Source organism: Aplysia californica, unplaced genomic scaffold (assembly GCF_000002075.1).
Source record: "Aplysia californica isolate F4 #8 unplaced genomic scaffold, AplCal3.0 scaffold00046, whole genome shotgun sequence".
NCBI classification, from domain to species: Eukaryota; Metazoa; Mollusca; class Gastropoda; order Aplysiida; family Aplysiidae; genus Aplysia; species Aplysia californica.
Window position 1 is genome coordinate 1,458,518 of NW_004797316.1, and position 12,987 is coordinate 1,471,504.

Sequence of the window (12,987 nt, forward strand, 5' to 3'; positions counted from 1 at the left end):
AGAGAGAGAGAGAGAGAGAGAGAGAGAGAGAGAGAGACGTATTTAACTTATTACGCTTACACTTGCATTATATTTGTGCCAGATGGAAAGTAAATTGGGGGTTCTCGTGGCCTAGAGGTTAAGGTGTTGGCCTCTCATTCAAAGGTCCCGGGTTCGAATCCGGGTGGCGACCGAAACATTTTCATCTCTAAAATTTCTTTCACCTCCATTCCTGCTCTCCAACAATGTTCTATCGTCCGTTTTCGTCTCCATTTTCTGCCCCCACCCCCTTTTCCCCCTCCTCTGGGCGCCTGATTCTTTCTACAGCCTGTCTACTGCTCCTCCATGGTTCCTTCTTCCTGCTGTCTTTCAGCCACACCCTTGATGTTCTGGTAGGAAAGATCTACAACTTGCCCTCTCGGACAAGGGCGAACAATCTCGGAAGTCCCGAATGCAAGTTGCGCACGTTAAAGATCCCTTGGTGGTCTAAAATCGATAAGAGTAAGCTTCGGCTTCCACCCGGGCAAAATTCAAATTTTCCTACCAAGTGAAAATGTTTAATGTGTCCCGCGCGCTCATATGACCTTATGCAGTTGCGAGCACCGTAAAACACTTACAAAACAAGAAGAAAAAAAGAAAGTAAATTACACCATCATGCCTTTACACCTACTCTAGTATCACTATTACGTGATTCACCTCCACACTTCAAACATAACAACACGAATTATTTATAGACCACAGAATCATTCTCCCTGATTGTAGCAACATGCAAACGAGACATCCGATTTCCGCAACGATGATCCCGATCCTCAAGCCAGGGAAAAGTAAGGCACAACCATTAAGCTATAGACTTATCTGCCTCACAAGCTGTGTATGTAAGGCAATGGAGCATATCATAGCTTGCAGAATGCAGTGGTACCTAGAGGCACAGCACATCTTAGTACCAAAACAAGCTGGATTCCGTCAGTTCAGGAGCACAGAGTACCTGACAACTTACTTGTCCCAAGTTATAGAGGACTCCTTCCAGGCACAGAAAGTGATGCTAGCAACATTTATTGATCTACAAAAAACGTTTGACAAGGTGTGGAAGGAGGGTCTACTAGTCAAGCTCCTTAGAAGTGGTATCCAAGGCAACATGTACCAATGGACTAAATCCTATCTACACAACAGAAGAGCACGTGTGTTGGCGGATGGATATCAAGGACGGAAAATGCTGCTGCGACAAGGAGTACCCCAAGGTGGAGTCATGTCACCTTTGCTCTTTATCCTCTTCACCAATGACCTAATGAATTAACTGCCCAAAGGAATACATACCGCATTGTAGGCAGACGACCTGGTTCTTTGGTGCTCTGAGGAATTCGTCACTACTGCCACATATCGCATGCAGCTAGCATTGGACAAACTCACTGCTTGGACAAAAACCTGGTGTGTAACCGTAAACAAAGAAAAGTCTTCTGCTACACTCTTCACGCTCAGCCAGGCTGAGCCAAAACACTTCACATTAGACAAAACCGCCGGAAAGTTTGAGAATCAACCGAAGTATCTTGGAATAATCTTTGACAAGCGTCTCACATGGACACAACACGTTCAAAATGCAGAAAATAAAGCCAGGAAGAAACTTAAAATGAGAAAACTAGCAGGGACTCAGTGGGGAGCAAATGAGGAAACACTTAGACAGGTCTATCTAGGAGCAATTAGGCCCCATCTCGAGTACGGATCCAGTGCATGGATGACTGCAGCACAGACTCACAAATACACTCTGGAAAAAGCTCTCCGAATAATCACTGGAGCAATGAGGTCAACGCCTATAGAAAAGATGGAACTAACAACATCTATAGTGGCCCTGCAGAGGAGATGGGAATGCAAGGCTCTCATACAGTACACCAAGGCCACAGCTATGGGGGATCATATACTTCACACAAGAACATCCAGATGAAACGCCACGCGACTTAAAAGATCCAACTTCATCAAAGAAAGCAGAAAAATGCGAAGATCCCTACAGGACCATCTACCAGTCACAGTGAACATTCTGAACCATACCCCAGAGGCACCACCATGGGAAAAGAAAAACACAAACATAATTATACACCCGCCATTCCTATGTTCACCTCAAAAGATGACCACAGCGACCTGAGCAAGAAATCCCTCACCCTGTCCATGTTTGAACAAAGATACCATGAGCTGTCCCGCCAAGAACAAGTGATTATCTTCCGACTAAGAACACAACACACAAGACTGAGACAACATATATACAGATGTTTTAAACTAGTACAATCACAAAAATGCCAGTGTGGAGAGGCGGACCAAACTGTTGAACACATCCTTCAGCACTGCAAGACACACAGGGCTCTGAGACAGGAAACGTGGCCAACCTCACTGACGCTACAAGAGAAGCTATACGGGCCGACAGATAAGCTGAGCAGGACGGCCCAATTTATTACAGATACCAGACTTCAAGTGTGATGGGATCGAGAAGAAGAAGAAGATCCGATTTCCTACCCTTATCTTCAGAAAAGACGATTTTTTTCTTTTAAAAAATTATTTTCATTGAGGAAAAAAGGGGGGGAGGGGGTACTCCCAACTTCTAAGGCACCGACATATCCCAGGAACTGGAGGGGGCTCTCGTGGTCGAGAGGTTATGGTGTTCGCCTCTTTCTCAATAGGTCCCTGGTTCGAATCAGGACAGCGACGGAAAATTTCCTTCTCCAAAATGTTCTACTTTCGTGCTCTCTGTTCTGTCGTCTGCTTTCCTCTTCATTTTCTGCCCTCATCCCCTCACCTCCCTTGCCCCCATCATCTTATTTTTTGCAACCTTGAATACTACCTAAAGAAAAAAAAATCATTAACAAATTTCGAATTCGGGAAAGATTCAACAGACCGTTTTGCAGAACTATAGTTTTCCAACATACACGCACAACAAGAACATGCACAAAAAAAATTTATCAACTTTTTTTTTCAGAATATCCCGCCCAAAAAGTGTTCTAGAATGCTGTAATTTGGAACAGACATAATTCATTCAAAAGGAATTTTGTTCGATATAAAATCCACGAAGAAGAATCATGTTTTGAAAACGGAAACGGCTAAAAGAAAAAAGCACCCAAAAACGCAAAGTTCACCAATGTTTAAAAATCTTGTAAAGGAAGTCGTGAAAAGATTAGTTGATATTTTTCTTTATTTTCTCTTTGACGTTAATTTTCCATCCCTAGGACATTTAAACTGTATTTAATTTCTTTTACCGAGTGTTTAAAACCTAAAGATTTCATTCTGGAATTCCTAGAAGCAGTGCTCCACATTCCCTCCTTTGGACTCGACACATTTTTAACGTGTCATCGAGGAAATGATCCCTCTTTACAAGACAATTGAGGAATCATGAACACATTGCCATGCTCTGATCCATGTCATCTCGGCCAAGCAAAGATGAACATGGTATAGTCGTAGGTTAAGATCTGCCATGAGAATGCAGACCGTTGATGTGTAGGAAAGTCCTAGCTGTAGATCGTCTACACACAGACGTCTCATGGGACTCGGCTACTGAAATCTGCACTCTGGTGGCGTTTAAAGGGCTGCGCATGGTGCGTGTTCGACCTGACTGAAGTGGTCATTTTTAAAGACCTTTTTAGTTCTGATTCGCAATAGACCCAAACCGACGGAACTTCTCTACTCATGACGCCAAAGGTCTTGAGGACACCTAAACATTCTCTCCATGCCGTGCGCAGAACTTATGAAATGTCAGGGATGGTGAGTTTGTGGAGAGGTAATGTTCAATACAAAAAGTTCTCTGCTCTATACTAAACGTAGCCATGATCTCAGCAGGCAAACACAATTTGGGAAAAATAATATCTGCAGACTTCTGTTGACTTGTTCGACTGCTGTAGCTTGCAATAAGGCGCGATTGTTGCAACTTTTAGTGGTAGGCCTAACGCCAACTGGTGCGTCATGCTATGGAAATGGCGACATGGTTGAAAATGGGTTGTTTTATTAATGCGCTATTTTGAGCAAAACCATTCAATGGACTTATCAAAAATACAATCAGAAAAATTCCTTTTGGCTTCCAAACGTTATGTTCAAATCTGAAACGCAAAACTTCAGTATGGAGGAAGATATTTACAAAACAAGTTGTAAAGTTTTTTTTGGATCACCTTGTATTTCCATAGGATATAATTGAGGTATCAACTTATAAGACAGACAGGTTAACCAATCATGGCCGCCGTCTCCATGGCAACGGAACGTTTCCCCCAAATATGACTGTAGATTTGAAGACTCTTCACTGAGTTTGTTATATGTGTGAAAAACCTTCAGGTGTAGTCTCCTTTTTTTAAAAAAAAGTGTATCTTGCGTTCCCCTCCCCCCCTCCCCAACTCCCATTGGCCTTTAAATTACATGTCTATGATCTTGAGAGATGATTTCGTCTACGTGGTTATAATTTCCTTCTTAATTAAGTTCTAAATTAAATCTTTCATACATGGTTAATTCTTTTCAGGGGGGGGGGGGGCATTCTACATAGTCTACAAAGGAATAGACTTCTGATCTGTGCATATCTTGTGTTATTCCAGGTCCCAAGCCCTATCGTCTCCAGTACACGCAGTCTTCTCGTTCGCTTCCGCTCTGACGATACGATCAAATCTGGAGGCTTCAGCGCCACCTATCGCATTGCAGATGACACGGACCACACAGTGGATCTGCTGAGCCAGTGAAAACAAAAAGGAGCAACGCCTACGGGGTTCAACAATTGATGAAATGTTACTGATTATATTGAAAGCAAATATGCAGTTTTCATGTTGAACTCTGGTAAATGAAAAGTCTTCCCCCCAGCAAGACTGTACTGAACTGTTATCTATCGCCTATTATTATCACCATCCTAACAAGATCATGTATAATAATCAAATCAGAGTCTCTTAATATTAGGCCTACGTTACCCATATTGCACACGACCGACTTAGAGACCAGTAAATCCTGCAATTGTACAAACACATGTATGTGGGTTCTGCAACAGTAGCCCCCCTTTTCCACGCACAGAAAGGGGAGGCGTCTGCGAAGTCAACAGGAACGGATGTGAAGCATCAATTTCTCAGAAGTGACAAAGTACTACTGTGTTTAATCTATACACCCGATATTATATTTGCACTTATCGCACTGTCTCTCAAAGCAGAAAACTGACATAATAATGCATGTATAATATAAATTTAATTTAAATATAATGCCTCTTAAATAAAGATCGGTGTTTCCTCTAAATCCACGAACAAACAAATGCATGGGATGACGTGGTGTATATGACGTGTCTCACTCTGACAGGCCCTAAGACAAGAATGTATTGTATATATTTTACTTCTGGTGCTTCATAAACACGATATTACTCTTCTCCAGAGTTGCAAAGTGTTTTTTTTTTTGTTTATTATAATAATCTTTTTGTCTGTTGCTGAATTTACTTACCAAACCTTAATACTATAGATCGTTCACTTTCGTCTGACCGTGATTAAAATGGGCTAAAAACAAATCGCTGTTTAATCTTTCTGGGTCTTTGTATGCGCGTCTAAAAGTTAAGCACCAACAGAATCTAAAAGCCCATTCATAAAAGTCATGGCAAATTAAGGTTCCAACAGTTTTCTTTGGATGAAATCTACAAGCTTACACTGCAATGAGGGGGCAGGGTGGTGTCAATGTCTCAGAATAAGCAATTTGTAGGCAAGGCTACTGCAAGTCATTTATTTTAGTGGTCCTGTCTATGCATCCAAAGAGAGTTTTTTAATAAAGGGCCCATAGAGAAAAACTTTATTACTGGGTCAAGATTTTTTGAAAAAATATATTTTTGTTTGGTCGCTGGCCTGCAGAAGTGCCATGCAAAGTTTCATGGGCATAGGTGAATTCCTCAATGAGCTAGAATTTTTCTAATGAGATCAGACGAAAGTGAACAAGCTATAGTCAAAGGCTAGGAATATAATAAATACAAGAGAGCAGGCAAACTTCTTGTTCAAGAGGAAAGTCACGCAACGGATTTATCTTTAACTGAACATTAGATCATAATAGGAGCTACAGTGGAGTCCGGTTAAATTAAAAATGACATCTGCAGGACTGCCAAACTTCTCTCTATTAGCTGGGCTTTTAGTCTGGAGAGGTTGCTCAGATTTTTAAAAAATCAAACAAAGAACACCAACAACAAAAAACCAGGGATTTTATTTTTGGTCAGTCGACCACTGTTTTTGGATAGCCCGTGTTCAGTTTAAGCAGACTCTATTTAATAAATGTTGGTAAGAAAGGAAGTCACATACATACAATCTGTATGCAACACCCTGGTGTGGCACTTAGTGCTTAAAAAAAGAAAAGCAGCCAGAGCTTTGCAGTAGAGCTGAGCAAAGAATCTTGTCCGATTCCCAAGACTAATGCTACGAAAGAAAAGTTCCGACTCCTTTTTACGTAAACCTGCCGTGTCCAGTTTCTTTAATCAATAAAATCTTCTTTTATTTCAAGAATTTATTTTTGAAAAATAAAAATTGATGCTTCGTAGTGTTCCCAAATCAAGGATGTCCTAAATCCTAAAGATGTTCGGTGCAACAAGGTAATCTTTGGAAAGTAAGTAATTGGGTTTGGAGTCGAGTCCTACGATTCCAAGCTTTCAATAACCGGGAAACTCGCCGCCCAGCATTACTTTGCAGGTTTTTTTCAATTCTATTTGGGGCTTGCAAATTTATCAAGGTAGGCCTTTTTGGTGCTTCAGCAAGCCACAGGAGTAATCATCTCAACACTTCACCCTGGATTTAATAAAAAATAGGAAGTTTGTGCCTTTTTTACCCAAAGTTCATGACAAACCTCACTATGCACTGTATTGAGTTTTACACTTCTTTTGACACAACGGTGGTTACATAGAAGGTCAGGACTCCAAATTAACAACCCCCTTCCACAAGACAGAGCAGCTAGTCACAAAAACTCCAGAGCAAATTGACACTCAGAATAAAACTATGGTTCCCCTGAACTTGTTAAGTCCAGTGCTGTACCAAGTCAAAGTCAGCCAGCAGTGAGCTTGTCTGAGCAATAAGTAAATTTTAAAAAACATGAACCGCTACATAAATGAAGCCATAACAATGTAATTATGTCAACAATAATTTATTGTAAATGATACCATAGTCTTTCAATCAAAATCTATAAAAAAAAAGAACTAACACTCCAGCAGTCATTCTTGTTATCTTTCCCCAAGGAATACGTGGAGCAAAAACCACATCGATTTCTTTTCTCAGCTGTTATTTAGAAACAACTGGACCAATAGTCTCATATGCGCATAGATGGAAAAAATTGTCCCTCTCAAGTTTGGGTAACTTGTATACACAGATGGAGAAGGCAACGGAGTAAACTTAATCCAGATCTAGAAGTCACAAAAGGATATTGTCATGCCTGTTTCACTACATCATAGATTTGACATCAGTTCTGACAGAATCGAACAACACACAGCAAAAATGAGCTTAGTGGTCCAAGACTTCAAGCACATATCTCCATCAAGTAGAAAAGGCACCTACTGCTAGGCACAAACTGTCCATTTCCTGCCAATCTGGCCACAGCTGCACACATGATCCCCAACCAACATTCAAGTAAAATGACATTACCCTGCAGTGGAGTTCACAAGGTAGCAGACGACTGTCTGTTATTCTTTTATATCCTTTAATAAAGTGCAGCAATGGCACTTTTATTTCTTTTCTGCACATTCGTCAAAGTAAAAAAGCAAAGAGACGTCTTACACATAAGTATCTACAATTGTACTGAAAAAATGTTTTCTCTCTTTTATAAGCATTTATATGTATACCCATACCTGCCCTCTTGATAAGTTTTACAAAACCAAATACATTGAACAAACATATAAAAGAAAGTTTTCTAGCTAACTAAGAAATAAAAAAAATGAAAGTCACCTGCTACTCTTTTTTTTAAAGAAAACACACTGTAGTATGACTGAGGAATTCCAAGGCAAGTATGTTTTCTCAATTGTGAACACTGAATGGAAAAATAATGAACCTCAGTTCCCTCTGCACAATATTTTTTTAAAAACAAGATTCATCACTGAAACGACTCCCAGATGCATCACCATTCAGTCTTTTCTCAATTTTTTCGGCATTCCATTTCGCATTTAACTATGCATGAGAATTTAAAATGTAACATTTAGTCACAGCAACCTACTTTGGTACTCACGTGACCCAAATTTCCTCATCTTATTTCCTGTAAAATACTCAGGAAAGGATCAGATAAACATGTAAACAGCTTTAACTTCATGTTCTTCATGGGATGGTTATCATCTCATGACAGCTAGTTTAATTCCGTCCTAGCATTCACAGGACACATTGTTCAATTATTTCAGTTTTCCCATTCACTGTCAAATAAAATAGGGACCATGCACATGTATACGTATCCATACTATATAATTATAGAAAAGACTGAACATAACAAATTGTATGTTGCATGGGAGCGGAAAAAAAATTTAATGAAAAATGAAACACCATATCCATTTGTCTGACACTACTCTCCTGATACTGAATCCAAGGAAAATAAGTAACATAATAATAGCAGTAAAATGTTCAACCCTCAATTGTTTTTATATATACATCATGTACAGTGGGAAACATGAAACATACATGTATTGATTGAAAACCACTCACAGCTGAGCCCATGCTGAGATTGAGCATGGAATGAAGAACACACACTCTGGTCATACTCATGATCGAATATGCAGCACACAACCCACAACTCATGGGTCTCTCACATCATACATACACATATGTGCGTTACAGATCATGTTCAACACATGTCACTTAAAAGAGATGAAGGGCAACTATTCAAAAACACAAACAGTGGTGTTACTTTAAAATATACAAATGCCTTCAACACAACATACACAAGAAAGGAGCCCACCATTTCCCATGTATAAAATGTGACGAGATTTCAAGGCTGTTTTTGTTTTTGCAAGACTCAACTTGATCCCCTTAACTAGGTGTAACACCGTTTACCAAAAATTAACATGGACAAAACTGCCTCACTTTTCCTAATCACATTTCCAATACAATGATAAACATTGGCACCTCACATGACAAAACAACACTCAATATGACTGGAATGAGCAAAACATTTTACTTTCACATGTTTTGACAAAAGTTCCTGGTTTTACAAAACAGCTGAGCGACCCAAAAGGCGAGGGCACAAAGTATATCTTGTAGCCTTGCCAAGAGCACAAGGCAGACAGATGTAGACTGCATGTCACCTCGTCCAAAATATTTTTTGGTCATGCACCCATCAGGTGAAATAACCACTTGAAAAAAATGTATTACCAATAGAATAATAGCGTGCAAGAAAAGATAAAAACACAAGGGAAACTTTAAAAATTGATTCATGAAAGGGAAAGAAAAATTCTAGATTCTATGCCTAAACCCCCCCCCCCCCCAAAAAAAAGACAGGACTACAGAAAAAGAGTTTTTGAAACACAAATTGACTGCTTGAAGAAAAATGAAAAATTAGTGGAAGTTTATGATGACAACACATACCAACACCAGTATGACATCATATCTAACCATTCCCCCTTTAGAGCCATAGAGAACAAAGGAGGAGGAAAAAAAGAAATGAACTCATAACTGATGGGGATCCTATCTACCTCAAAGTCAAAGCAAATATGCTCATGGAAATTTGTACAGATGTGATGAGAACATGTTCACAAGGAGGCGGGAAGCAAGGGGTATAACAAAGCAAAATAATTCACATTGAGAATCACAGAGTAAGCTAATAGTAATATGATTGAATTCATTTTGCATTTAGTACAGTCTCTCCCACTCATGCTCGGCAACAAGATATACATTAGCATTACAGAAAAAAAATATATCAGGCTCACGCAAAGGGATGATAAACCACTAATTATGGTATGTCAAGGCAGAACAGATACCATCACACAGGGTATTCACAGTTTGAAAAACTTTTTCATTGCAGACATTTACAATGCATTTTACAAACCGTTATAGTGTCATCATCACTTTTGACAAAATAATTATCCACAAACACCACTACTAAGAAAATAGAAAAGAAGGCAGCATATTTGTCTAATGAAGGTCTTCTCTCCAATTCAAAACATTTGATTAATTTTTAATTTTCTACCCCAAAATGTAGTAAAACAACTGGGAGGAGTGGAATTTTTATACAGCTATGGGATTATTCTCTCAACTGGTCTGCCCTGCCCATTTTAAAGAAAATTCCCATGAACACAAAAATACAGTGTGGCACACTGAAACTAAAATTACCACTACCCTGCTTTGTGAGCCCAACAGGACACTTTCACACTTGCTTACAATGCGTATATCACAAAAAGCGGGAAAAACATACAAATGAAACAGTCCACAAACAAAACCCTTTGTCCATGACTTGGGCTAAACGTAGCAAATCATCACACATAATTCACCAAAGACATTTAGAACAACTCAACCTTCTCTTCTCGCTTCCATAAGTATTTTATCAAATAGAACGCTTGTAAGCCACATTTAGCATTCAAAATATACAAACAGAATCTACCCATTTCCGTTCAAACTCGCAAAGCACATAAATACAAACATTATTGGGCCTTAAAACGTAAGCACAGCAAAAAACCCAGGAACATGAAGCTCCTAGGCACGACTCTTCCAGTTTTTGTGTGTTTCCTTTACTTTACAATGTACCTATATTTTATCTTCACTCTGTCCATAATCCATGGATTAATGAAATAAATAATTCATAATTTTGCAAGCCATTATCTGGATGCCAAAATGCCAAAATGAACCCATCCCAAGTTTGTTTTGGTACCTGCTAATCATATCCACATGGGACAATACGGGATGATTTTAAAAAAAGAAAAAGAGGTGAAATCTTTTTGTCATTTTGGCAACAAGTTTTGAGAGTAAGCTAAATAATTTGCATATTACAGTGCAACCCATAGGAATCCCACAGGCATGAGGAGGATAATCCATACTTGTTGGTACCAGGATGAAGTGGTACATCATCCATGTAGACTATCACACAGCAAAGCCGGTAGCTCCAAAGTGTCCAGTGAATCAGCAACTGAGCACCATAGCTCTCTGTCCTCATGGTTCACCAATATACATTTTTTGTTTTCATTATTTTTTTTTTGGGGGGGGGAGTTATTTTTAACTCACATTTGTAAACGAAATAGTGAGGATCAGGAAGTTAGTCGATCTTCACAGTGGAATAAATTTTTCTCACAAATATACTTGTGCCCAGATATCCGAAAGTTCCTGGGGAAAAGCAGAAAAAAATACATTGAAAAAAGAAAAAACCCCAACAAATTCAATGTCTAAGTTCCCTAAAATTAACTCTGATAAACTGATTCTCATACACACCTGATATTTTTCTTTTTCGTAACTTTTTTTCCCACTGACCCTCCAAAAAAGCCAAAATTAAATTTCCCAGGAGTGCCTATTACAATAAGGTGCCTTGGTCTACTGATTCTGTTGCCATATTTTTTCAATAAAAGTACATTATATTTGACACTATTGGAAAGGTAATTGTTTAAGATATCACACTAGATTGGTTACCTGGGTCTTTGTATTATTATGTAAGAGCAGTTACACAATAAAGGGGGATAATAACTGAAAAATAATGGAAGTTGGCTATTTTGATTAATTTTATACAGCTTGCTGTCATCATTACCCACGAAATGTGTGTGTGCCTGGTGAAAGGTACCAAATGACGCATTTTGAAGAATCCCTAGTTTTTTTGTTTTTTTTTGCATTTTCATGCACAGAGATCATTTCTGAACAACATGCTTTTTAAAATTTTAAGATATTTTCAGTAGGTTTTGAGATATGGGTGATTTTGCAAGGCAGGGTATGGAAACAAAGTTTTGAGAAAAACGGCTTTTAAGTTTTCCCTTTGTTTCTGCTTCAAATAGATAGATCTACGCTTTGAAACGACCTGACAACACATTCACTACTCACAAACCAACTTTAAAAAGCAGTGAAGATAAAAAAACAGCTTCAAAGTGTTTATATTATGTCTTCAAAACAAATTCACCATCACTTTGAGCAAGAATTTTCAGGAAATCAAATCTAGGTTTGCGTAGGGCAAAAATAAGCGATACAATTTTACAAGTTTTCTCTTTAAAAAAAGACGAAAGGGTGTGGTTGCGCAAAGCTTCGCTTTGTTTACATGTTCTATATATTCAGGCGCACTACTCGCCATTAGAGAGGGGACAGAATGACCTAAATTTTGGTGTGCATTGTGATTGGGTCGACTTTATGAATGGACAAGAGAAACCATCTGCAGTGTTTACTTCGAAAACCGATTTGCTTGCGCGTTTTGGGGGATTCTACAATATACCCCAGGTTAAAATTAAAAAACATCTTTAAAAATGTATTTTAAAGTAAAAGAAACCCAAGTCCTTGTAAATGTCGATATATTAATGGCTTCAGAATCTGAACTTAGTTTTTGTCAAAATTTTTATTTTTGACCTTTGAAGCCTGATATCTCGGTTCGAACAAATGCGTCTTGGTACCTTTCACCAGGCACGCTCACAAATACAGACTGATACCAAACTGAAATGTTTATATAAATCACCTTTGTAGTAATATCACACACATAGGTATTCCACCACAGATCTTGTTCAATAATTGGCGGTAATTGAAATGCATATAATGCTAGTAAGCCACAACCCAGTCTCCACTGATAGTAGACCTAGACCTGCAATCAGCTCCTAATTCTATCCTTGTCATAAATCTAGTACTAGCAATTGTACCAGCTTTGTTGACATTGGTAGTACTAGATCTAGACTTTGGAGGTTACAACTAATGGATGATTCACCTACTACCCCAGATAGAGTACAACGCCCACGCACTAGTCAGTTCATCCCCATTGTCGGTATCATCACTGCTGTTCTCACTAGTTGGAAATTACTATTGAAGTCTAAGTCAGTGTGGCTGACAATGTAATCATAATAAAAAAAACTTATCAGTAACATCGACCAGCCAAGACTCGTCTTGAGTGAACCTTTACCCCAATCAATTG

General features: G+C 38.8%; 2 protein-coding genes across 3 annotated transcripts in view; one reads left to right on the top strand and one right to left on the bottom strand.

Annotated features, from left to right (window-relative positions):
* The window catches only part of Tld-2 (bone morphogenic protein 1), a gene marked incomplete at its 5' end in the record, with an annotated part of 68,905 nt that extends 63,568 nt beyond the window's left edge, over positions 1-5,337 (top strand). The window contains 2 exon segments of one of the 2 annotated variants that reach the window (NM_001204563.1): positions 4,533-4,646; positions 4,648-5,337. In NM_001204563.1, coding sequence (NP_001191492.1) covers positions 4,533-4,646; positions 4,648-4,665 — 132 coding nt within the window. 2 annotated transcript variants of the gene reach the window in all.
* A 1,724-nt stretch (positions 5,338-7,061) lies between these two features.
* The window catches only part of LOC101849278 (transmembrane 9 superfamily member 3), a 40,633-nt gene continuing 34,707 nt past the window's right edge, over positions 7,062-12,987 (bottom strand). Inside the window, exon 14 of the mRNA XM_005092444.3 lies at positions 7,062-11,219. Coding sequence (XP_005092501.1) covers positions 11,152-11,219 — 68 coding nt within the window. The 3' untranslated portion in view covers positions 7,062-11,151. The remainder of the gene's footprint in view (positions 11,220-12,987) is intronic.